The sequence below is a fragment of the Lepidochelys olivacea genome (genome assembly GCF_965140295.1).
Source record: "Lepidochelys olivacea isolate rLepOli2 genome assembly, chromosome: 3".
Taxonomy (NCBI): Eukaryota; Metazoa; Chordata; order Testudines; family Cheloniidae; genus Lepidochelys; species Lepidochelys olivacea.
In genome coordinates this window covers 206786454-206811980 of record NC_140413.1, presented here as the reverse complement: position 1 = coordinate 206811980, position 25527 = coordinate 206786454, and the positions used below count along the sequence as shown (strand labels likewise).

The 25527-nt window shown below is 41.8% G+C and overlaps 1 protein-coding gene across 2 annotated transcripts in view; it reads left to right on the top strand.

The window, feature by feature from the left end:
* Positions 1 to 25527, top strand: part of RALGAPA2 (Ral GTPase activating protein catalytic subunit alpha 2) — a 299634-nt gene that overhangs the window by 144070 nt on the left and 130037 nt on the right. For both annotated transcript variants that reach the window (XM_084624472.1, XM_084624471.1), the window contains 6 exons: positions 1348 to 1406; positions 10087 to 10195; positions 14942 to 15052; positions 15515 to 15583; positions 15749 to 15883; positions 19329 to 19512. In XM_084624472.1, the coding sequence (XP_084480598.1) occupies positions 1348 to 1406; positions 10087 to 10195; positions 14942 to 15052; positions 15515 to 15583; positions 15749 to 15883; positions 19329 to 19512 (667 nt within the window). The remainder of the gene's footprint in view (positions 1 to 1347; positions 1407 to 10086; positions 10196 to 14941; positions 15053 to 15514; positions 15584 to 15748; positions 15884 to 19328; positions 19513 to 25527) is intronic.

Below are 25527 nucleotides of genomic sequence, written 5' to 3'. Positions count from 1 at the left end.
AGTGTGGAAGGGGGTTTCTGAGCGCACTTACCAGAATGAGCCCCCATGGACAGACTTATACAAAGTGGCTGGGGGAGGGAGGACCCTCCTCATAACATTGAGCCCAGTGTTTAGAGTACTCACCTGTGTTGTGGGAGACCTCTGGTTCAAATCCCCTACATCTGAGGTAGAGAAGGGATTTAACAGGTACCTGTAACCTCTCAGGTGAGTGCTCTAGGCTATGGGATATTCTAATGTGGGGCTACCTCAGGCTTTCCTCTTGAAGATGTTCCACTGTGAATAAATAGTGAAAGAATAGTTGGGCCAGAGGGAGAGCGAGAGAAAATATGAGAATGACTCTGTAGCCTGGGGATTAGCCACCGGAGGTGGGAGACCCAGGATCTAGTACCCCTGCTCCAATGACTTCTTAAAATTATTTATCCACAGTGGAACAGCTCCAACAGCAGAGACTGAGGGAGCACCACATAAGAATATCCCAGATCTCTCGCCTGAGAGATGGCAGATCCCTGTTCAGATTCCATCTACTCTTCAGGTGGAGTGGGGCTTGAACCGGGATTACCCTAAGCACTGGGCTAAAAGTTAGGAGGGAGCGTCTCCTCTGAACCTCCCTTCATCCCCCTCTTATTGCAAAAACAGCATAGGTGCCTAATGCCAAGAGAGGGTTTGCATCTGATAATCCCAAGAAGATGGGAAGGTGCCTCCCTCCAGACTGGGTTTATGCACCAAACTCCCTCAGCAGGAGGGGCTTAGGACTCATCCCTCATCTTGGCATCTCCCATTGGGTAGCTTGGGTGGGGAGCTGCCTAGCATGCTGGCTTTTGTGAACCCCATTCTGAGTCACCTGTCTCTCCCTATTCATTGTATAGGGAGTCTAGGCCTGAACTCAGGCTTTGTGAATCCCAGCAATTTTCTAGGCACCTAGAGGTTAGGCGTGGAGACGCTCAGCATCACCACATCTACATTTCTTTGTGTATCTATCCCATAAATCCCTAGTTAGGCTATTAAAAGTGACTTTGACTTTTCAGACATGCTGAGCACTCCCAATGAGACCAGTGGGTGCTCAGCAATTCTGAAAATCAGCTGACTTCAATTTGGATGCCGATGTTTAATTGTAGGTACTTAGAGTCATCCACCCAATTTTATAAATGTTGGCTGTAACCAATATGGCTCTCACTTTTTCTAAGGGATATTTGTTTCATATCATATTTTGACAAGAGTGTACTGAGACTACCAAATTTATTTCACTTGTGACTCAGTCCAAATTAAATGTCTAACACACTTGAATTAATAGAGAAGTAATCTGTTTGTGGAAAAAAGTGTTTATTCTAATGAATTTTATTGTTTTAGTGTTACCTCATAAATATTCTGTTGAAGAATGCCACAGATGAGCCCAGTGAAACTGCAAGGTAAAATCCTGAATGAAAGAGAAAATACTGTGGAGTCTTAAGATGGCAAATTGAAACAGAAATAAGTTTGTGTGAAAGGGCTGTACTTTTTGGAGGCCATTCAACTTGAACAGTATTAAAAATAATAGGTTGGATGACAATGTTTTGGGGGATAGTTGAAACTGAGTGTGTTGTAAAGTTTTTTAAACGGATTAGACTGAAACTTCTTGTAAAAGAATATTATATTCTTGTGGGTGCTTTTTATTACTATTATTTCATCTATCTGTAAACAGGTAACTATGTCCATGGTTCCCTTTTTGAACTTTTGTTTTGTAGCACAGACAGTGGAGCCAAATTTTGCTCTCAATCGCAGTGTAAGGAAGACCAGAATTTGGACTGTTAGCCCACATACATACCTTGAAGCTTTGTCTTTTTTGATTTTGTATTCATTCATAGATTCCAAGGCCAGAAGGGACCATTTTGATCATCTGGTCTGACCTCCTGTATAACATAGGCCATAGAACTTCCCCAAAATAATTCCTAGAGCGTATCAGAAAAACATCCAATTTTGATTTTAAAATATCCACTGATGGAGAATCCCCTACGACACTTGATAAATTGTTCCAATCATTTAGTACTCTCACCGATAAAAATTTACTCCTTATTTCCACACTGAATGTGTCTGTCTAACTTCAACTTTCAGTTGCTGGATTGTGTTACTCCGTTCTGTACTAGATTTAAGAGTCCATTATATAATATTTGTTCTGCATATAGATACATATAGACTGTAATCAAGTCACCCCTTAACCTTCTCGTTGTTAAGCTAAATAAATTGAGTCTATCACTACAACTCATGTTTTCAAATCCTTACTTTAAAAAAAAAACGTATATGTAAAAGAAAACCAAAAGTTTCTTTTTAACCTTTATTTTCCCTTTTCAACTATTAGTTTTAATAAAATCTGTCCTATGCATTTTCTTACTAAAAAGGTTAATCTGATAGACAAAGCACATCATCCTGAATAATGTAAAAAGCAGGTAAACAGTATGGCATCCACTCTAAGATATTTTCATCGTGTCTTGCTGGATGTCAAATGTATTTACATGTGTCTTGACAACTTTGAAGGATACAAGGCAGGGGTAATCAATTGTTTTTTGTCAAGGTCCAGACTTCTTGCTCAAGGTATATTCAAGGTCTAGACTCCAGAGAAAATAATACAACAATAAAAACAATGATGATAATAATAATTAAATAAAAAGGTTTTGTGGTCCATTCAAAAGTATTTGACCATCTGGGTTTGGCCTGCGGTCCATTTGTTGACTGCCCATGTTACAAGGTATGCAGTTTTCAGAGTGGTAGCCGTGTTAGTCTGTATCAGCAAAAAGAACGAGGAGGACTTGTGGCACCTTAAAGACTAAATTGATTTGGGCATAAGCCTTCGTGGGCTAAAACCCACTTCATCAGATGCATGCAGTGGAAAATACAGTAGGAGGATATATATATTCGGAGAACATGAAAAAATGGGGGTTGCCATACCAGCCCTAACGAGACTAATCAATTAAGGTGGACTATCATCAGGAGAAAAAACCTTTTGTAGTGATAATCAGGATGGCCCATTTCAAACAGTTGACAAGAAGGTGTGAGTAACAGTGGGGGGGAAAATAGCATGGGGAAGTAGGTTTTAGTTTGTGTAATGGCCCATCCATTCCCAGTCTTTATTCAAGCCTAATTTAATGGTGTCCAGTTACCCAGGTTATTAAAGAGACAAGGTGGGGGACCATTCAGGGTAAAATGGCCCGTTAACATCCGTCCAGTCATAGGGGGTAAAGGAAGGGGGTGAGGAAGTCAGTTGTGGGAGTGGTGGTGTTAGCTGCTTTCTTTCCCCCCTATGACTGGAACGGTGTTCATGAGCCACTTCACCTTGCAGGTCCATTTGAAATATGTACTAACTACTTATGCTAAACAATCAGTGCCACCTTCTATTTAGCTGTGACGCTGAATACCTTTCCCAGCCCTGAAGAAGAGCTCTGTGTAAGCTTGTCTCTCTCACCAACAGAAGTTGGTCCAACAAGAGATGTTACCTCACCCACTTTGTCTCTCTAATATCCTGGGACCAACATGGCTACAGCAACATTGTATATAGTTTTGAAGGAGGCATTTGAATCCATCAGATCTATTTCTAGATATTCAAAATCTGCATATTTTTAACATGCTATTAGTTACGTGCAACATTTAATTAAAAGTCAGAAAATACACGGAGTAGATCATAGCTATAAACAAGAGCTTGCCACCTGTTTTGGGAGAAGGTTCTTTTAAGGATTCTAAATTAAAAGAAATGCTAAACTTTACATGTAAACAATCAAGACTGTGATACCAGACAAAGAAAGAAGTTAAAAAAAAATTCCTGTGGGTGCTGGTTTTTGCCACTGAAGTCAATGGGAGTTTTATCCTGGACTTCAGTGGCAGCAGGATCAGACCTAATATATTTTAATGCAATATACAGTTCTTTTACAAATAATTTTTGTAATCACAAGGGCCCAATCTTGCAAGCATGAGCACACTACATCCTTGATGATTTGTCCTGAGAAGGCAAGGTTGAACATGGGGTGAGAGTTGGAAAGGTCTTTCTCACTCAATGTTGGGTTTTTCAAGAATGAGCTTTTTTCAGGTAAGTTGGCAGGGTTGCTATCTGAAGGGGAGACTTAGTCACCAAGATGAATAAAAACATGTTTTCCATTGATGAAGACATCCTTTTAGGAGTTGATTTTTTTGAATGGGTGAGTCATATGCCATGATATAAATAGATCTATATTCACTATATAATAATGTGAAAGAGAAGTGTGTGTGTCTCATCTAGGAAATGTTTATTTGGTTAATGTATTACTAGGGTTTTATTGGAGGAGTCTTTACTGGAGCAATATTTCCATTATTAGTGAGAACATTGGTTTTCCCCAACCAGGAAGTTCATGGATCATTTTTGTAGACAGTGGTTTATATATTCCTAAGGGCTTCCAAAGGTTACTTTTGCACAGTCAGATGGGTTGGCTGGAAAGTTGGAAAAAATAGCAAACAACTTGATTTTAAAAATAAAACAACTCCAAGCCAACTCAAAGGTTCAATACTTAGCAATGTTAAAATAGTGCAATACAACTCATAATACTTTAGGAGGATCACCAGTTTAGAAAGTTGTGGATAAAAGTCTCACAGCATCTAACAAGCTTCTTGAGCCAAAGACAGTTAATCCTGGGGTAGTTACAGAAGAGCTATATTTCAAGAGGCATGGGGCATGGCTACACTTGCAGATGTAGAGCACTTTGAGTTAAACCCGCCTTTGGAGAGTGCAGTAGGGAAAGCGCTGCAGTCTGTCCACACTGACAGGAACAAGCATACTGGCATGGCCACATCTGCGGCTCTTGCAGTGGCATTGGGAGTGGTGCATTATGGGCAGCTATCCCACAGAGCACCTCTTCCCATTCTGGCGCTGTGGCTTATGGGAAGGGGGCGGGGGGTGCGGGGCATTCTGTGTCCTGTCCCAACACCCCATGATGCATCGGTTCACATCCCAGCAATCTCTGTGCTTCTGTCCACATTTGGTGCCATCTTTCAACATTTTTTGTGCTGCGTGCTCTGTCTTCCCTTTCGGTCTGCGGGAATGGAGCCCGAACTGCTGAGGAGTATGCTAACGAGTCTCGCTAGCACGTCACGTTTGGCAGTCGAGTTATTCCTTATGAACCAAAATGACAGTGAGGGATCCAATGATGATATTGACTTGAGTAATGCATATGACATGAGATTGCTTGTGGCATTCACAGACATGCTCACCGCTTTTGGGCTCGGGAAACAAGCACTGAGTGGTGGGATCACATCGTCATGCATGTCTGGGATGATGAGCAGTGGCTGCAGAACTTTCAGATGAGAAAAGCCACTTTCATGGGACTGTGTGAGGAACTCGCCCCCACCCTGCGGCACAAGGACATGAGATTGAGAGCTGCCCTGACGTTGGAGAAGCAGGTGGCTATTGCAATCTGGAAGCTGGCAACTCCAGACAGCTACCGATCAGTCGCTAACCAGTTTGGAGTGGGGAAGTTGACTGTTGGAATCGTGTTGATGCAAGTTTGCAGGGCCATTAATTGCATCCTGCTCAGAAGAACTGTGACTCTGGGTAGCGTGCAGGACATTGTGGATGGCTTTGCACAAATGGGTTTCCCTAACTGCGGAGGGGCGATAGATGGCACACACATTCCAATTCTGGCACCAGCCCACCTAGCCTCCGAGTATGTTAATTGGAAGGGGTATTTCTCTATGGTTCTCTAGGTGCTTGTGGATCACCGTGGGCGTTTCATTGACATTAACGCAGGCTGGCCTGGAAAGGTGCATGACGCATGCATCTTTCGGAACACTGGCCTGTTCAGGAAGCTGCAAGCCAGGACTTTTTTCCCAGACCAGAAGATCACCGTAGGGGAAGTTGAAATGCCCATTGTGATCCTTGGAGACCCCGCTTACCCTTTAATGCCGTGGCTCATGAAACCCTACACAGAGAGCCTTGACAGCAGCAAGGAGTGGTTCAACAACAGGCTGAGCCGGTGCAGAATGACTGTGGAGTGTGCTTTTGGCCATTTAACGGACTGTTGGCGCTCTATGGGAAGCTGGACCCAGCCAATGACAGCATCCCCGCGGTTATATCCATGTGCTATACCCTCCATAATGTTTGTGAAGGGAAGGGTGAACAATTCACTCAGGCATGGAACTTGGAGGTTCAACACCTGGAGGCTGAATTTGAACAGGCAGAGAGCAGGGCTATTAGAGGGGCCCAGCACGAGGCTGCAAGGATTAGGGATGCCTTGAGGGAACAATTTGAGGCTGAAAGCCACCAGTAATGTCTGGTGCCCTGCACGGGTGTGAAGTGCAATGGTTCCAATGTTAGTAGGAATCTGTGTTTGCTACGCTGACTTGCAGTGTTTCTTTCCTGGACTAAAGTATCTTTTACTTTATGCAATAATAAAGAATGTTTTCAAAGCCAAAAAATCCACTTATTGAAAAGAAAATTCATTTACTAAAAAGAAACACAACTGCCTGGGAAACAGAAAGGGCAAAGGGGTGGGGAATGGTACAATCACAGATTTGCATATGTCCTGTTATCGTACTCAGCCTTCCTGTCTGGAGTGCTGTGCAATGAGTGCTGCAGTTCAGGGTGGCTATACTGCATGGTGATGGGGGTTGAGTGCAGAGGGTGAGGGTCGTAGTTTTCAGGGCTGGGTGGTGAAGCTACAGGTGTTGGAGGCAGCTGGTGGCGGTGAGAACCCGGATGCTGGGGAAAGTGGGTTGGAGATGACATGGGGATACAAGGGAAAGAATTTTGGGACAAGGGCTGCAGGGGGGGTTGGGCACAGTAATGGCTACGAGCACCTGGATCGAGTCCGCTTGGTGCTCCATTATGCTTATCAGCTGATCCGTGCTTTGCTGCCGGAGCACCATGCTTTTGTGCCAATGCTTCTCATTATGCTGGCGGATCTTCCTTTCACTGTCCCGCCACTCCTGCACTTTGTGATTTTCATTACTTGAATGCTGCATTACTTCACGCAACATATCTTCCTTGCTTCTACGTGGCCTCTTTCTGATTCTTTGGAGTCTTTCTGCTGGTGATAACACAGACGGCTGAGATCTCAAGGTTGCCTGTAAAGGGAAAATGCAACACTTAACAGAGGCAGCATTATTCACACCAGACAGAGCAATGATTCCCCTGTACTTAAGGGCAAGCACAGTCTACACAACAGCATAATTTGCCCGTCCCAAAGCGAGCGCACATAACCCACAGGAGCCCCAAAATGGTGAGTAAGCACAGGGTCAAGTGTGACTGATTGTTTCACGGCTGTACTGTTCTCTGGGTTTCTGTGCCTTGGGGAGAGCCAACAGCAGCAGGGAGCTCCTACACTGAACACTGTCCCCACATTTTCCACAGGAGTTCATCCTGGAAGATATCTCGCTGCTGAGGGTGACCTGGGAAGCAAGGGAGGGTCTTCTACTGCAATGCGAATTCCTCCCTGGCCCATATGCAGCTTGCCAGTGTGCAGCAATGGTCCCCGTGCCCCTCACAGCACAGTGGCGTGGACAAGTTAGCCTTACTCAGACAAGGAACACAGTGGCTCTCCTGAGAAACCTGTGCAAACGCATTGCCCAAGTTCTGGATGAGACCTTTGAAGAGATCACTGAGGCCGATTACCACGATGTGAGAGAGCACATCAACGCCCTATTCCGCATCTAGGCATGCATGCAGCCCTAACCCTTCCCCCCACCAAGAGCCTGCACTGAATAACTTCCTTCCCAAAATAAAAGCCACTTACCAGGAACCTCCTCTGTTTGTCCTTCCCGAAGCACCAGCCGCTGCGACTGGCTACCTTCCTCTTGGCTTGAGAACAGCTTCTGGCTGCATGCATCTGGGGATTCTGAGATGTCTTCCTCCGCCTCAGCACCCTTGCTCCTGCTTTGCTCCTCCTCCTTCTCCCGCCTTGTTGAACTGGGCTCTGAAGTGTCCATGGTGGTACTCGGAGTGGAGGTGGGGTCTGGCCCAAGTATCGCATCCGGCTCTTGGTAGAAACGGCAGGTCACGGGCAGCACCGGAGTGGCTGTTTGCCTCATGGGCTTTGCGGTAGGCATTCCGCAGCTCCTTCACTTAACCCTGTACTGCAGTGCATCCCGCTCATAGCCCCTTTCCATCATGTCCCTTGCTATCTGCATGAAGGTATCGTAATTCCTATGGTTGGAGCGCAGCTGGGACTGGACAGCTTCCTTTCCCCAAACACTGATGAGGTCCAGCACCTTGTCGTTGCTCCATACTGGGGATCGCCTGGTGCATGGAGGCATGGTCACCTGGAAAGATTCGCTGAGAGCACTCCACGCCTGGCTGAGCAAACAGTAAGGGGATTTTCAAAATTCCCAGAGAATTTAAAGGGCGGGGTCTGACGGTTGGTCACCTGAGGGCAGGGCAGTAGAGTTCAAAGTGATGACGAGAGTGGCTAGCACAGGCATTGTGGGACACTTCTGGAGGCCGATCAGAGCGCGCTATAGGACGGGGGCGTCCACACTGGTGCAATGGCTCTCCAGCAGGGGCACAGCAAACGTTATTCCACTCACTGAGGTGGAGTACCAGCAGCGCTGTTGCTGCAGAGTCAGAGCGCTCTATGTGCCTTGCCAGTGTGGATGGATAGTGAGCTAGTGTGCCCGGGCTCCTTTATTGTGCTGTAACTCGCAAGTGTAGCCAAGCCCTAGAACTAGAGGAAAGCTACAACAAGAATGCCAAACAGTTATCTCCATTGTAAATGAGAGTGACTGTAAGGTTTCAAACATAAAGTGACTGTCAACTTGTAGAACTAAGAGCAATACCTTCCTCACCAAGGTGTTACTTCTTAGTGACCCATGAAGTCCATTCTTACAGGAGGAACAGAAGACATTCAAACAAAACCAAGCACATGGTGTCTCTGTCTCTCAAGAGCATTTAGAATGCTACTGATCATGCTTGTGACCTTATGGATGTAAAGAATGCCCTCTCAGTCTCTGATGATGAAAAATACCAGGAGCAGCAAGCACAGGCTCCAGGAGGTGGAGACACCTCATGGTTGTATGGGTTATTGCAGAAGAATGGTTTTGAGTACTGAACAGACAGCTAAAGTTAAATTAACAGAGAAGAAGTGGCCATGCGATCTGAAAAAAGGTTCAGAGACAGTAGTTAACAAATGATTGCTAAGAACCAGAATAGTTCTGCCATCTGTTGGAGGGGCTTATGGTTGTCTAGCCTGACCTCCATCCTAAATATCAGTTAGTTTGTTTGGATTGGGGTTTGTTTTCTTTCTTTTACTCTTGCATTAATTTGTTGTTTTGATGTTTTTGGCTGATGTTTTATTTACAGTTGATTATTTTTTAATGGGAAGATGCAGTAGCCATTGGAGTCCTGCCTTATGACAGGAGTATAGCCTTTTGTAACAAAACTGACCTCAGTTATGTGGATGGGGACAGAAAACAGAGCCCAGTCTGTTATCAACATTTATGTGTGTGCTGCACCTTTAATACACCATCTGTCATTTATAAAATAATAGAAAATCTATCGGGGCTTTTTGTTAGGAAGGGAATTTTCCTACCCACCCACAGTCATTAGAGGTTTCGCTGGCAGCTCTGTTGCTTGCAAGAATCATCCCTGAATGTTTAAGGAGCCTTCTTTCTTTCTTCCCTGTTCCAAAAATCATTGGTTGTGCCAAGAGGTAGGAAAGAGAGATGTGGCTTGATGGGCCCTTTCTCTTCTCCTTGGCTGAAAGGGAAACTTAAGGTGGGTTTTTAGAAGTGCTCATCATTCCCTAATTCTGCTTACTTTAAAGTTATTCCTGTTTACTTCAGTGGGGAGCAGAGTTAGGCCACTTCTGAGTACTTTTTTAAAAAAAATCACACCCTCAGGGTACAGACAGCCTGAATTTCATTTAAAATTTATCCCAGGTTGACTGACAATGTCAATGTCAAACTCTCTATTTGATTCTGTAGCTTTCTGTAATTAGCCGTAAAATCTTATGTCAGTAAAAAAGATCTGTACTGTGTCATTGAGAAATCATTATGAAATCTTCCAAAATACATTTTTCAGAAAGTGAGAAATATTGAGGAAGGAGGATATTCTTTTTAAGCTTATAACTGAATCATTGTTTCCCTTTTTTTTTTTAAAAGGTGTATAGCTGTTTGCTGCCTTGGAGTTTGGATATGTGAAGAACTAGTACAGTGCACAAACCATCCTCAAGTGAGGGATGCAATAAATGTTATAGGTGTAACACTAAAGGTATTAGTATGAATTGTGTTTGTGTGATTAACAAAGGGAACATTTGTATGGACAAGGTATTCTAGATATTTGAAATATTCATCAAGCATATGTTTAAAGGTAAGCATGTGCTTAAATACTTTTCTGACTTAGGATCAAGGTGAGCTAGTGTGCCCGGGCTCCTTTGTGTATTCTGATTATTTGGTTCTTTATGCTTACAATATTATCTGCCTGCAAGCTTGTTTTTTGAATGCTCTGGGCATTATTAGGAATTTGCTGACCATGGAACTGCTCAGTGAATTTATTTTTTTGCTTGATTGAAATTATCTTCAGTATCTTCCACATGTTCTCCAGCTGCTCCACAGACTTGGTGAACCTGGCTTGTCTTTCACTCAATGACTATCTAAAATAGCACTGTTAGCACAGACACCGATTTTTCAAAGAGCTCTAGAGCATCTAATTGGAGTACCAATGACCAGAGTGCCGGATCAGCCACAGTTTCCTAACACTCTGTCACAGGTTGCTTGATGCTGTCTTTAATATCAGTTGAGATGGAATGAATGAAACAGTTTTACTTTAATGTATTAGCAAGGGGAATGAAAGAATCGTGTAAAGATTATCTTATTTTTGTGTGGTACAGTTGCTTTCTGGATACAGCCTCTTCAGCTGTATTGAAGACACGTAGTGGCAAAGAAGTAGAGTTTTGTTACAGGGTGATAAGTTCCTGCAGCTGTATAAATACTGTCTAAGACAAGGCATTCATTTGAAAATAAATTTTGATGAGAGGTGGGAGACACTTGCCTAGAGATTGTGTTAAATGACATTTCTGTCAAATAAAATGATTGGTAATTTGGTTGATGCAGGGGAGTGACGGTTATTCATTGTATCAAACTTAGGTGCAGTTATTGGAAAGTTATATTTTCTTTCGGCTTATAGAGAACAGAATGAACTTGCAGTTCTTTTAAAATAGTAAATATTTTCATTTAGTAAATATTATTAATAATTTTTCAAAATCTTACAGGTAAGGCTCAGCCATCTAAGGAAGAAGTGGAAGAAATATATTTTATTTTTAATCTTCAAATAATTCACTCATTTTTATTCAACTAGTGAGCATTTTTGAAATAATCACAGTGTGATCATCTTTGTTAGCATGTGCCTTTAATTTTCATAAACATATGTGTGTTTGAAATTTCATTATGTGCGTAGAGATATATTGGTCAAACAACAGAAACTTGAAAGCTTCACACAAATATTGGCTCAGTGGTTTGAGCATTGGCCTGCTAAACCCAGGGTTGTGAGTTCAATCCTTGAGGGGCCATTTAGGGATCTGGGGCAAAAATCAGGGATTGGTCCTGCTTTGAGCAGGGGGTTGGACTAGATGATCTCCTGAGGGTCCGTTCCAGCCCTGATATTCTATGATTCTATGATTTAGTGCCTGTGCAGGAGACATTCTACCTGGTGTTTTCATTTTTGGGGCTACCTCCAAGAATAGGATGTTGTTACCAATCCTTGACAGTTTGCTGCAGCCTGCTAAGGCTGCTTGGTCCACTCCTGCCTCTTGCCAACCTATTTCCAAGAAAGCAGAGAAATTATATCAGCACAGGGGTTTTCATATTTGTATTCACACTTTGTACCAACTACACTGGTGGTGACTGCTGCCAGTAGTAGATTGAGGTTTGGACCCCTGTAGGTAGAGAAGGGAAAAAGATTGATTCCCTAGGAAGAACAATGTTCTCTTGGTAATAGGGTGGCAAATTACCAAACTGTTATAGCTCAATATCGGTTTCACCTGTGGGAAAAGAAGGCACTGTTTGTGCAGGATTTCCCAAATGACAAAAAGAGATTGGGAAATGCAATCCTAATGGAGGGTCAAAATGTAGCAAAGCACTCTCTCAGGACTTTATTTGATCCTTTAGATTCTTCTGCTGGATCACTGACTTCTGCAGTTACTTAGAAGAGACATGTTTGGCTTCTTTCCTCTTCTCTGACTCATCATACTACAATTAAAGTGGAGGATTTCCCCTTCAGAGGAGATGGTCTTTTCTGTGAAAAGACAGATGAGTTGCTGGAGAAGCTGAAGAAGACAAGATCTTTGTGCTTTATTACTTCTACTAGGAGACTGTCACGGGGCGACTACTCACCGCTGTGGTGCCTCCTGCTGGTTGTACAGGGAGTTAGCTCTTTTCAACCGGGAGTGCCCTCTGCCGGTCGGTGTCTCGCCTGCCACTGACCCCGTGCCCTTCCTGGACCCCGGTGCCCTTCTAGACTAGGGTTCTGCCCCCTGGCAGTATCCCCCACAGTCTGGGTCTCCCCTCCCAGGGGAACCCCGAACCCCCTATCCCTTCCTTGCCTCAGTGGCTATTGTCAGTCATCGTCTAGCCCCCGCTCCCTGGGGCAGACTGCAGTATTACTACTCATTATCGGCAAGGGGGATCGGACCAGCTGCCTCTGTCTAGGTCTGGGCTGCTCCTCTGCAGCCTATGTACCCTTTCGTGGGCCTTTACCTCGGCCTGCAGCCTGGGGCTCTGCTAGGCTGGAGCTCCCCAGCTCCCTCTGCCCTTCCCCAGCATTGCTTTGCCCTGGGTACCCTCCTCAGCTTCCTAGGCAGCCAGGTCCTCCTCTCTCCATGTAGATAGAGTGTCTGTCTCAGCTCCTGGCTAACAGCCCCCTTATAGGGCCAGCTGTGGCCTGATTGGGACGTGGCCCCACCTGTGGCTACTTCCCCCAATCAGCCTAGCTTTCCTCCGGCTACAGCCCTCTCTTACGGCTGTTTTAAGCCCTTCAAGGCATGGTAGGGTGACCACCCTGCCACAGAGACCTTCTATTTTTTTATTTCCATTGTCAGAGACAGTATTATCCACAGTTATCTTCAGCTTATTTCTTATCAAATCAAAGACATTGACAACAGCACCAGCAGGCTATGTATTTCCAGAGCCACCTTAAGAAAAGGTCTTTTAAATCGAGGCCCAACTCTAAGCAATCTGCAACCTTTCTGTCATCTTCATTGCACATTAGCCCTGAAATTTGATATGAGGATTGAAAGTCTAGAACCAATCAGTGAGGACCCTTCCCTTCCTGTGTTTGGAGACGTGCTAGCCCATTTTATCGTCAGATGCAGGCGTATTACACCTAAACTACCCCTTTCAATTTCCCTTGCCTTTCTCTTTTTAGAGAACCTTCTCACAAGCTAGTCTACTTTCAGACATACAGAAATTTCTTCTCATGGGGGCTGTTAATGAGGTATCAGAGCACCTCCAAGATCAGGGGTTTTATTCAAGGTACTTTCTGGTGCTGACAAATGATGAGGTGGAAGGAGGGTCATTCCATTTTAGATTTAAGAGGTATAACAAGTATATTCTGAAGTTTTGGTTTCATATGTTAACTCTGGCTTCCAGAATCCCTTTGCTTTCAATTATGGATTGGGTTTGTGACTCTTGATTTAAAAGACACATTTTCATATCTCTGTTTGACACAGTCATCGACAGTACCTTAATTTTGTGGTGGTGGGACACCATTTCCAATACAAAGGGCTGTTGTTTGACCTGTCTACAGCACCAAGGGTTCTTACAAAGTACTTCTCTGTCATAGAGGCTCAATTGAGAAAGCAGGGTATTTTTTTTTTCCCTATTCTGATTATTGTCTGTTAAAGGCTTTTTGTGATGATTTATTAAGCCCCATTGCTTTTTTTCAGACCTGGGATTTCTCCTGAATGTCAAAAAAGTCAAGTCCCTGTCCAACTCAGAAATTTTATTCATAGACTCCATATTGGATTTGGTAGTAGGGAAAACCATTTTACCAGAGGACAGATTTTCAAAAATAGGTCAATATGTTTTATACATTCAAATATGTCAAAAAACAGAAAGTAACCACCTTTGTGGGTCTTATGGCAGCTACTACATATGTGACTCCATTTGCACAACTCACAATGAGGCCAATGCAGCTTTGGCTATCTCAGGTCTACAGACCAAATCTGGACAATCTCCAGATGTTAGTCAGCATGCCTCAAAACATTCTGGAATTATTGATGTGATGGTCAATCAGAGAAAACGTTCTCAGGGTGTCCAGTTCAATCCCCCTTCACTTTCATTGAAGATAACTTGAGATGTGTCAAACAGTGGTTGGGGTAGGGCAACATCTGAGTCATCCTATAGTTCAGGGTCCCTGGACTTTTCAGAAGAGAGCTTTGCACATCAGCATGTTCTCAATTTATTTTGGACTCTGTTCCCTCCTCCAGGTTATTTTCAGTACTGCTTATCAAACTACCAATAAGTGGCCATACGCAGAGCCATTCAAAAAAAGAAATGAAGGTTGATTACTTGTAACCAGAGTTCCTCAAGAGGGCTCTGCATATTCACACTTCCCACCCAGCTTCCCCTTTTTTTCAGAGTTATTTTCGTTCTCTCCCTCTGGGTTGGCGAAAGGAACTGAGTTGGTAGAGGGCACTCCCCCTTATATAGTCTCACCTTCAGAACATTTGGTGGCACTAGGGAGTGGGCTAGGAGGGGGCACATGAGCACTTTAATAGACACAGCTTGGAGAAGGTTCTCTTGTTAAGCGCCACTAGGCAGTGCAAAACCCATAAATGTGAATATGCAGAGCCATCTCGAAGAACTCCAGTTGCAAGTAACCTTCATTTTCCTTTAATGTAGTTTTTATGGATGTAGTACCATTTAAAATAGTAGAAACTCTGACATTACTGTTTATTATATGTGAATATTTTTTTCTGGCATGATACTACCTTGTTTAATTTAATTTTTTCTCTTACAGTTTTCTAATAAACTGGTAGCCCAGATAGCCTGTGATGTTCTTCAACTGCTAGTTTCTTACTGGGAAAAGCTTCAGAAGTATGAATCCTCTCTATCCAGGAAAATTACTGAGGTATGTCTTATCTCTTCAAATACTCATGTATGGGAATTGAAAATGACACATCTGATGTTCTGTGTTGATTGTTCGTAGAATTGAAAAAGCTTCAAAGTTAACAGAATGTCCAACTGATGCTATTTTTTACAATTGAAAGAATTGTTGCTTATCATAAATTACAGTCTTAGAATTCTAACTTTCTTTGCTTCCTTCTGCAATCATTATTAGGAGAGTTCTTTGCTTTAGTTTGCTGGAGCCAGTGTGATTTTTTTCCAATTTGCTCTAATTTATTTCTAGAATCTGCTAACCATGTGGAACTCTCAGTTTGGTTCAGATGCTATTTACAAAAATGGCTGCTAACCGCTCTTTATAGTCTTCATCCAAAGCCTATTGAAGGTCAATGGTTCAGGCCTTGTGTTTATTAAAGATACAAAATGTCTTTTTGTAATTTTGTTTGCCTTGGGTTTGGTTTTTGCGCAGATTCTTGTGGCCACCATTGCATTTCTTTTGCCAAGTGCTGAATACTCCTCTGTAGAAACAGATAAAAAGGTATGTGGCATAAAACACAAACTCCATCATTGTTTTTGCTTCTTGAACTACATATTAAAGGAAATTTATTCCTAAATCTGATTTTAAAATATTAAGCTAACATTTAAACATTTTGATGAATTTGATGAGTATTGCTTATGTGTTCATTTGCATGTTTCTGTTTAGTTTATAGTTTCATTATTACTTTGCTTGTTGGATTGGTGCATGGCACTACCAATGAAAACCTTACTAGAGCCAGTATCTACTGTTCTGGAAGATCAACATTCCTCCAAAGCTCCCTTACTGGATTACGTATATAGGGTGAGTATGAAGAATCGATTCAGTATGAATTGTTTTTAACAAAGTTTTTAAATGTGTAAAGATGTGTCTATTCTGGATCATTGAGGCACAGATGCATTATGGAAGCATAACTGATGATTCCATCATTTGAATTACATTGAAGTTTTTCAGTTACTGTTGTTTAAATCCATGGGTTAGTTATGAAAACAAATTAAAATTTCACCCCTAACATTTAGGGGGTAGATTTTATTTTCTGGAAAGTTACAAGTAAGTCTGCTCAGTAGCTTTGGAGCTTAAAGGAGTTAAAATGGCTCCTTTTTGAAATTTCAGGGCTGGTTTGTAGTGTTTGGGGGATCATGTTGACTTACAAATGATTATTTAAATGCTTCAATCATTGGGTGGATAAATAACTAAACAAAATAGTATGTATAGGTTAGTTTAAAAAATTAAAAAGTACAACATATTCTGAGCATTGGTTGTCATGACTCTTTCTATTACATTATAAATACCAATTTTAAAAAAAAAAGTCATTTGATGCCAAGATCTGAAATGTTACACACACAAACTCTGGAGTATAAAATTTTAAACGTTGGCAGTTTTGAGAGAAAAAAGAAAGTGCCTTGGCCAATAGATCTTAAAACACTACAGAAGCAGAGTCCTGGCTCCCAAGGAGCTTAGGAGTCCTGTCAGGGGAAGCACCTACAGTAACTCCCCACTTAATGTCCTGTCGCTTAACGTTGTTTTGATGTTACGTCCCTGCTCCATTACAGAACATGCTCCTTTAAAGTTGTGCAGTGCTCCCCTATAATGTCGTTTGGCCTCTTGCGTTGTCCATGGCTGGCAGCTCCCCCATCAGCTCCCCTGCGCCCACCCCGTGCCTCCCGCCGGCCGGCAGACCCCACAAATCAACGCCTTCCCCCTACTCCCCCCGCTTCCTGCCTGCAGCAATCAGCTGTCTTGCGGTGTTCAAGAGGCTGGGGGAGACGTGAGGAAGCAGCACGCCATGTCCTCGCTCCTCGCCCTGGCCTCCTAACGCCACAAACCAGCTGATTGCCGCAGGCTGGAGGCAGGGGAGGGAGGGGGGAGGAGCAAGGACATGGTGTGCAGAGTAAGGGGGGGATGAGGTGGAGGGGGTGAAAAGAGGCAGGTTAAGGGTGGGGTTTGGCGGAAGGGGTGGAGTGGACGGGCTCAGGGTTGAGCCCCCCGCCCCTGGCAAAGTCTGTGCGTGTGCTTGCAAGAACAGCAAGAGGAGCAGCCGGACAATCCACCCTCTTCCACTCTCTAACTCCACCACATCAACTGAGCTTCATACTCAGCAATGATGATCGTAGTATTAAATTGTTTCTTTAAAATTGTTTAAAACTTATACCTGTATTAAATTTCTAGTTTAAAATTGTTTAAAATGTATATGATGCCTTTTGTCTGTCAAAAAAAAATTTCCCTGAAATCTAACCCCCTATTTACATTAATTCTTCTGGGGAAATTGGATTCGCTTAAAGTCGCATTTTCAGGACTATAACTACAACATTAAGTGAGGAATTACTGTATTCTAATGGCATGACTAGTAAACGTCACAAAGAAAGGAGTTCCTGTCCTGAGGACCTTAGGAGATCCATGGCAATGTTTGTCTTTCTTTCACGCGTGTTTATGAGGACTGCTAGATCTGGATGAAAACTATATGCACCTCCTGCTGTCAAAGCTGTGACTGTTGAATGAGGTCCCCCTAGAGGAGGACTGTAGAATCACACACTTTTAATACTCAAGGCCGACACTGAGGAGATAGAAGTCTACAGTTGTGTAAAGCCAGTTTCAGCTTTGTGGCCATTTCCCAATGGACAAGCACCCACTCAAAATAAAGAGCAGTCTCCATGACTGCTCGTCCTAAGACATTTGTAGAACTTATTCATTTAATGCAAATGCTAATAATAATCAAATGAAGACAAGAAGTACAGTACAACTACATATAATTAGCAACATTTTCCATAAGTAAGTTAAACATGTTTTATGAAATATCAGTACATCTTTCAAGTAAATAAAATAATCTAGTTTATAACTGATGTAATACACTTTTGAATACGTCTGCAAATGCCTGAGGGATGATATTCTATAATGACATTCCAATTTATAACAATATACCACAATAGATCTTGTCCTAATTGTGAAATTGTACTTAACAAGCATGAAGTCAGTCTTCCTTTAAAATATGCACAAACACATTTTCCAAATATAAAAATAGCATGTTGATATTGCTTTTATTTAAAATCAAGATCTGTGATGATAAATAGTTTTGTTTTCATGGCTAATATAGTAGTTTACTGATAAAAAGATAATTTGATAAGAAAAAGCATTTTCTTTCATTCTTAAAGAATCGGTGAGAATTTAACAATGGGCATCATTATTATATCAATAATATATAGTAGTATTATTAATAATAATTTGCATTGTACTAGCCCAGAGGAGCCCCAGTCTTGGACCAGGGTCCCATTGTGCTATGTGCTGTACAAACACCCAAAAATGATGGTCCATTCTCCACAGAACTTACAATCTAAATATAAGACGAGAGAACAGGTAGATTCAAAAGACCGATTGGGAGAGCACCAGGAGACAGAGACAATACTGGTCAGCATAATGGGCAGCATTCTCAGCACACCAGATGTATATGTGTTGTCAAGTTTTTAGTAGACATCACAGCAAAGAAGAGTTTTATGGAGAAGTTTACAATGTTTATGAAGGGCAGAAACACAAAGATGCTTGTTTGAAAATTTAGCAAGTGGATGATAAAGGCGGGTGTCATTGTCATAGTGGAGACAGGAGTTAACATCTTGATAGTTTGAGAGGTAGGATAAGGATAAGCAATGAAGAACCTTAAAAGGGATGACAAGTAGAATAGTAATGGAGAAGCAAAAGCCAGTGGAGAAATGCAAAGAGAAGGGTGACTTAGTCAAAGCAATGAGCTGTGATGATAATCTTTGCAGCATTGATTTGAATTGATGCAAACAGGGTGAGATTTAATTGGTCAAGGCCAGATGGGAGAATGGTGTAAACAGAGGTTGTTGCGCTAGTCACGATACAAAATGGGGGCCTGGACTAGGGTTTTATTTTAGCAAAGTGGTGTAGGAAGAAGCAGCAAGATTTAGGGTGTGTCTAGGCAGCCGACATTAAAGCTCATGGCTGTATGGTTGCAGCTCCAGCGGTGGGAGAGAGCTCTCCTAGTGTTGTAATAAAACCACCTCCACACGGGGAATAGCTACCGTCTACACTGCCACACCCCTGAGCGAAGAACGTTTCAGAACTGTAAGTGGCAGTGTAGACAAGGCCTTAGACATAGCCTATATTGTAGAATATACTACAATGTGTCAGAATTTAATAGCATAGTAAATTTATCTCATCACTTTATGTCACTTGACTTGATTTTTTTTTGTACAATTTATTTCTAGTACAATTTTCATTTCTTTTCTTCTTGCAGGTGTTGCACTGTTGCGTTTATGGTTCAAGCACATATACGCAGCAAAGCCATTACATATTGAGCCTTGCAGATCTCTCATCTAATGACTATGATCCATTTTTGCCATTGGGAAATGTCAAGAATTCTGAGCCAGCACACTCCCATTCCACTCCAGATTTGGGAAATCTACTCACTGTTGTTGAAGGTAAGTAACTCCAGAGAAAATAACTTGAATATTGCTAGGATTTCAACATTAACAATATGAGGATTTAATAACCTAGTAGGTGGCATTTCTTCGTTGAAAAACATGCTTGCACAGGTAACGCTGAATAATTCTACAGGTGTTTTACAGGGAAAGCCATGTGGTTCAACGCATTCATAGTCTGGAGTTCACTTACGTTAGTGTGTTCAGTATATTAGGAGAATACCAGTGAGGAACCAGAAAATTTCAGACACTTCTTGATGCTTACTAAAATGTGTCAAAACCATAATTTCTTTGTAGAAAAGATAACAGACTTGCATAAATTATGACTGCAAATACGTCAAAAGAAAACATAAAGACATCTTCAATACGACTCCAAACGTTAAATGTTTACCTCAAGAGCCCTCTTTTGGAAGGGAAAACCATCAACTAGTTAACCACATAGGGAAGTTGATATACTGTTTTGAAAAGAGAGAGAGCTGGGAACTCCTAACACATTTGAGCTAGAATGGCAAGAGAGTAAATATTTGTCCCAGTTAAGAAGTCTAATTGAAATTCTCATTTGGAGTCTAGAAGGATAGTAGTATTGAGATAACGTATATAAAAAATGTTAATTGTGCATATGCTTTCTATGTTAATTTTAGTTGTTTAGTGATGTATGACAGAGAAGATGACCTTATCTATTGATTCAAATGTAATTTACATAAAAATTCTGAGTTTAGATTGAATTCAAATCCTCAGATATATAAGAGTTCGTAATAATAAAAGCAGGGTTCTGTTGTACAACAGTTTGGGGCTAAATTCAAGACAGCTCTGTTTCTGCTGCTTGTCAGAGCATCTTGAAAACTTCCCAAAGCCATTAATAGACTGCAGATATGTGGTATGGAATTCTTAGGATCTCGCAACCTCACAAGATCATTGGAGGAGATGGTGTGATGGGATAGCATGATTTTGGTAATTAATTGATCTTTAAATATTCATGGTAAATAGGCCTAATGGCCTGTGATGGGATGTTAGATGGGGTGGGATCTGAGTTACTACAGAAAATTCTTTCCTGGGTATCTGGCTGGTGAATCTTGCCCATACGCTCAGGGTTTAGCTGATTGCCATATTTGGGGTCGGGAAGGAATTTTCCTCCAGGGCAGATTGGAAGAAGCCCTGGAGGTTTTTCGCCTTCCTCTGTAGCATGGGGCATGGGTCACTTGCTGGAGGATTCTCTGCACCTTGAAGTCGTTAAACCACGATTTGAGGACTTCAATAGCTCACACATAGGTGAGAGGTTTTTCGCGGGAGTGGGTAGGTGAGATTCTGTGGCCTGCGTTGTGCTGGAGGTCAGACTAGATGATCATAATGGTCCCTTCTGACCTTAGTATCTATGAACAAAGAAGAAAATGTCACTTCTCCCATGTGCCTTTTCTATAGTGAGAAAGTCATAGATATGATGGTATTGGGTAATCACTTTTGCTTGTGGTTACATATACAGAATTAAAACTATGAATAAAATTAACTCCAAATCAAATCCTTTTGAGAACTGTGTGGCTAGTCCATTGTGTACCTTGTTTGAACACCTTTTTTGCTTTATGGGAAGCTAAACAAGTACGTAGTCATGAGTGATCTGATGTTGATGGAATAATATGAAAACTCTCCAAACAGCAGTGGCTCTTCACTTTTTACTAAGAATGACTTTAACTTTGTAAATATTGGTTTCAAGGAGAGTCTCACTAGGAACTTTTGAGAGCAGAACTTGGACCTTATCTGATTGGACCTGATCTGATTTATTGAAAACCAAAACATGTCATCCATAGATTCTGGCAGGCTCAATGGTATAAAATTCTAGTAAAAAACTGTAAACATGCAAAAACAACAAGGAGTCCTTGTGGCAACTTAAGAGACCAAGAAATTTATTTGGGCATAAGCTTTCATGGGCTAAAACCCACTTCATCAAGTGCATAGAGTTGAAAATACAGTAAAGAGCTATAAATACACAGCATATGAAAAGATGGGGGTTGCCTTACCAAGTGAGGGGTCAGTGCTAATGAGCCAATTCAGTTAAGGTGGAAGTGGGCTATTCTCAACAGGAAGGGGTGGAAATCACTTTTGTCGTGCTAATGAGGCCAGTGTAATCAGGGTGGCCCATTTCAATCATGCAGCATTTCTCGGGGATTGTTGCAAGAAAAACTCCTGTGATTGTAATACATAAAATGGCCAAATAACATTTTGTAGATGAGAGAGAGAAAGACACATCTCTCACAATATTTTATAGTGAATTCAGTTCTATGTATGTCACATGATTTGATTCACCCATTACAAAAAAAATCAACTGCTAGAAGGATGTATTCACTAAGGGAAAACATCTATTTATGTATCTTGGTCAATATCATTAATTCAAGCATTAGATTAAGAATAACTTCCAGAGTACAATATTGTTCTAAAAACTTTATGTAAATCATTTCACAGAAATATTTTTTTACACAGGATTCAGAAACAGATGCAGTATAAGGATGTGCAAAATAATGCTAGACTTTCTATGCTACTTTGAAATACAGTTCTTTCTGTATTTCATGCTGGAACAAATTTTCATCACGACAGCATGTTTTCTTTTTACTTCCCTTGTACCTGCATTTTTAGTTTAACAAAAAGGTTAGAGGCATTAAAACCAATTGCTCTGCACACACTTCTTTCTGAGTGGGTACATTTTGTGAAGAGCAGAAAGATAAAAATAGACGTGAGAGAGATTTGTCATTTTAGGTAGAACAAAATGTTTTTCATCTTGGATATGTTTGTGCCTTGTACACTCTTCTATTTTACTGTCATGCTATTTTCAGACTAATGTTAAAAAGGGATTCTTCCTGCTTTTTTTATTTTTGTTATTTACATATGCCTTTTACCTATCACATTATTCATCACTCATTATAGCTAGCTACAACAATACAATAGGTTTAATCAGGTCAGAGAAAAGAGGAAACACATTACAGTAACAGCTGCTATAATAGCAACAGGCATTGTAGAAGCAATACTGAGTGTGTATTTTAATTCAAAATATCATAATAGTGTAGGCAAAAAGCAGATTATTAATTTTGCAAGGTAACTATCCAGGATAATTAAAATAAGTTAAATACAAAAAGTTAATTGTTACAAGATCAATTAAAATTAATAAAGCTTTCTGCTGTTTGCTTCTCCCACTTCTTTAATATTCTCAGCATCCACAAGAAAATTAGACATACTCCCCAACAATATGGAAATCTGACAGCTTGAAATCACTGTCACTATTTTTATATTAATGAAAACTTCAACATTAGGAATGTTAAACATATTTATTCTAAAAACCAAAGGTTATGCAGTAAACTGGACATTTTTTTCTCCCTTTTGATTGGATCTTCTGGGCGCTTTTTTTGTTTGTTGTATAACCAGCAAGCACTGGAGTAATGCCCACCCCCTTCAGCTTTCTTCTGCTTGGCCCTTCAGCTTCTAACCTCATGTTTACCCACTATAGCATAATGACAACACACCTCGCTGGGATAGAATACCTTTGTTCATACTCCTTGCCTGAGACTGAGAGGGGAGTGTGTAGGTTCCAGAGCCTCTTTACCCTTCAGCACTTCTTCTTGGAGGTGGTAAGGGTTTTCTTTTCTTTGAGGACAGACTGCATTAAACTACCCATACAACAATAATCATAACAAAAACAAGGTTTATTAAAAACAGAGAGAAATAGAATTGCAGCAAGAGAAATAGTTTGCTTAACATATCTAGATTTTTAATTCTCATAAACTAGGTAAGGCATTTTCAGCTTAGTTACAGCTCGTGAAAGCAGTCCTCTGTATCTAACCACTTTGGTCCTTGTCTCAGCACTGCTCTGCTCACTGTCAGTACCAAGATCCTTGATCCAGGGCAGATATCTCCACTTTTCAAACCAGTTTTCTCTGCCTCAGTCACACACACAGTAGGGTACCAGATTCATGGCTCATCTTGCAGGAAGTAGCCCACTGAGGAGAGGATGACTATTGAACAATAAAAGCTTAATGACCTAGCTCAGATGCCATCTTTCACAGACCTGGTTGTATCTTGTTTTGGTTGGGGCCCTAGTTAAAAGCCCTTAGGCAAGTTTTTTGTTCTTTTGTCATGAACTATGAATTATGGACAGAGGCCTGGACACTATTTCACAGCCTGATTCAGCTGACTTTTACAGACACTGATATCCTGTTGCAGTGTTGGGATGAACTTGAAGCCTGTTAGGTGATTGATTATGCCCCAGCGAAAGAAATGCTGAATATCTGAATAAGAACTTGGAGATAGTCATCTTTCTGTGTAGAGAATGAGGGAGTTAAAAATACGCTTAATGTCTTATGCACCTCAGTATATCAGTTTGATAGTATCCTGTTTGAATGCAAGTTAAATCAAAGGATGCTGTAAGGGCAGAACCAATGGGGAAACTGCAAGGAATAGCAAGGGTCCTTTGGGAAACTGTAGGGAAATGGGAAATAACCCCTGGCTTAATGCCCACTAAGTTGGCAAAGTTTACTCTTCCAAGGCCAAACTGAGGATCAAAGCGTACACTAAAACCTTAAATATGCTGGCCTAGACTGGAAGGGGAGTGCAGGTTTGAGTGGGGTGTCCGTAGCAGCTGGAGTTGTGTTCATCACACACACACACACAGAGAGAGAGAGAGTGAGCATGCTTCTGCAGCAATGCAGACTGTCTCTACCAGCCCAGAGATGGGCGTAACTGGGCTGACTGGAACTTATTACAACCTGCAAGGAAAGATCAGGGTTTAGATAACGGGAAATATGCATATAGACCTTTATCATTTTAAACTTTGATTCTTGTTGCTAGGTACCTCTGGCTGAAAGAATAAATAATGCTTTGTTCTGAAGAAGCTATTTCTGTGTCACTTCAAACTTATTTTGTCACAGTTTTCCAGAGGAAATGGTCTTGCAGGTGCCAAACCCGCATGCCAAGTTGGGCCTGTCAGGTTAACACAGTTGGTAAGGGAGCTGTAACTCAGAATCTAGTCCAAGAATGCTAGGATGATGTGGTTCCACCCAAAGTGACTTGCAGGAATCCAGGCTGGTCACCTGGGAGATGCACTGAAGAGGGACTGAAAGGGGTCTAAATCACAGTTCTCCCTGTAATGGTGATGATGATGATCTAGATTATGAACTTGTTTGGACCATAAATTCATTCTAAAGAGTATGTAACACAGCTAAGAAGTCATGATAAGATGTCAAATAAGATGAAAGTAAGCTGTTGCTAGTACGCTATGGCTGGGTTCATTGCTCTGTGATCCCCTTCTGACAACAAAAATCACGACACAACCCCAGGAGCGGGGACTGAAGTCAGAGCCCCCCCAAACCCCACCAAAGTCTGAGCCCCACCACCTCAGGCGGGAGGGACCAAAGCCCAAGGGCCCCAGCCTCAGGCTGGGGGTTGGGGCCTGTAACCTGAGCCCCACCACCGGGGGCTGAAGCCCTTGGGCTTGGGCCCTGGGCGGTGGGGCTCAGGCTTCAGCTTCTATCCCAGCAAGTCTAATGCCACCCCTGGCAACCCCATTAAAATGGGGTTGTGACCCACTTTGGGGTCCCAACCCACAGTTTGAGAACTATGGTATTCAAGATTTAATGAGACTTTAGACTGGAGTAGCAGCAAAGAACATCTGAAAACAGTCATCTGTGTGTTGTGTGTCTGTCTTTGCAGATGTAAAGCACGGTATACATGTTAAGTATTGTTTATTAAGAGGCTTGTCAGTGCTCAGCCCGTAGGAAGGAGGAAACACCTGACAACACTTGTGTAACCTCTTTTTGCAGATGAATGGAATATCATTGATTAGGTCCAGAAAGAGCTGTTTCCAGCCCATTGTGACAGAATGCAGGCAGCTGTTTTCTGTCTTTGATGGTAGACAGGGGCAGTAAAATTAAGTGTTCTTGAAGATTCCACTCTTTCAAAAAAAAAAAAAAAAAAAAAAGAGGAGGGGGAAATCAGGGGGTTTGTGAAATACAGCTTACACAGACATGAAGAAAAGCT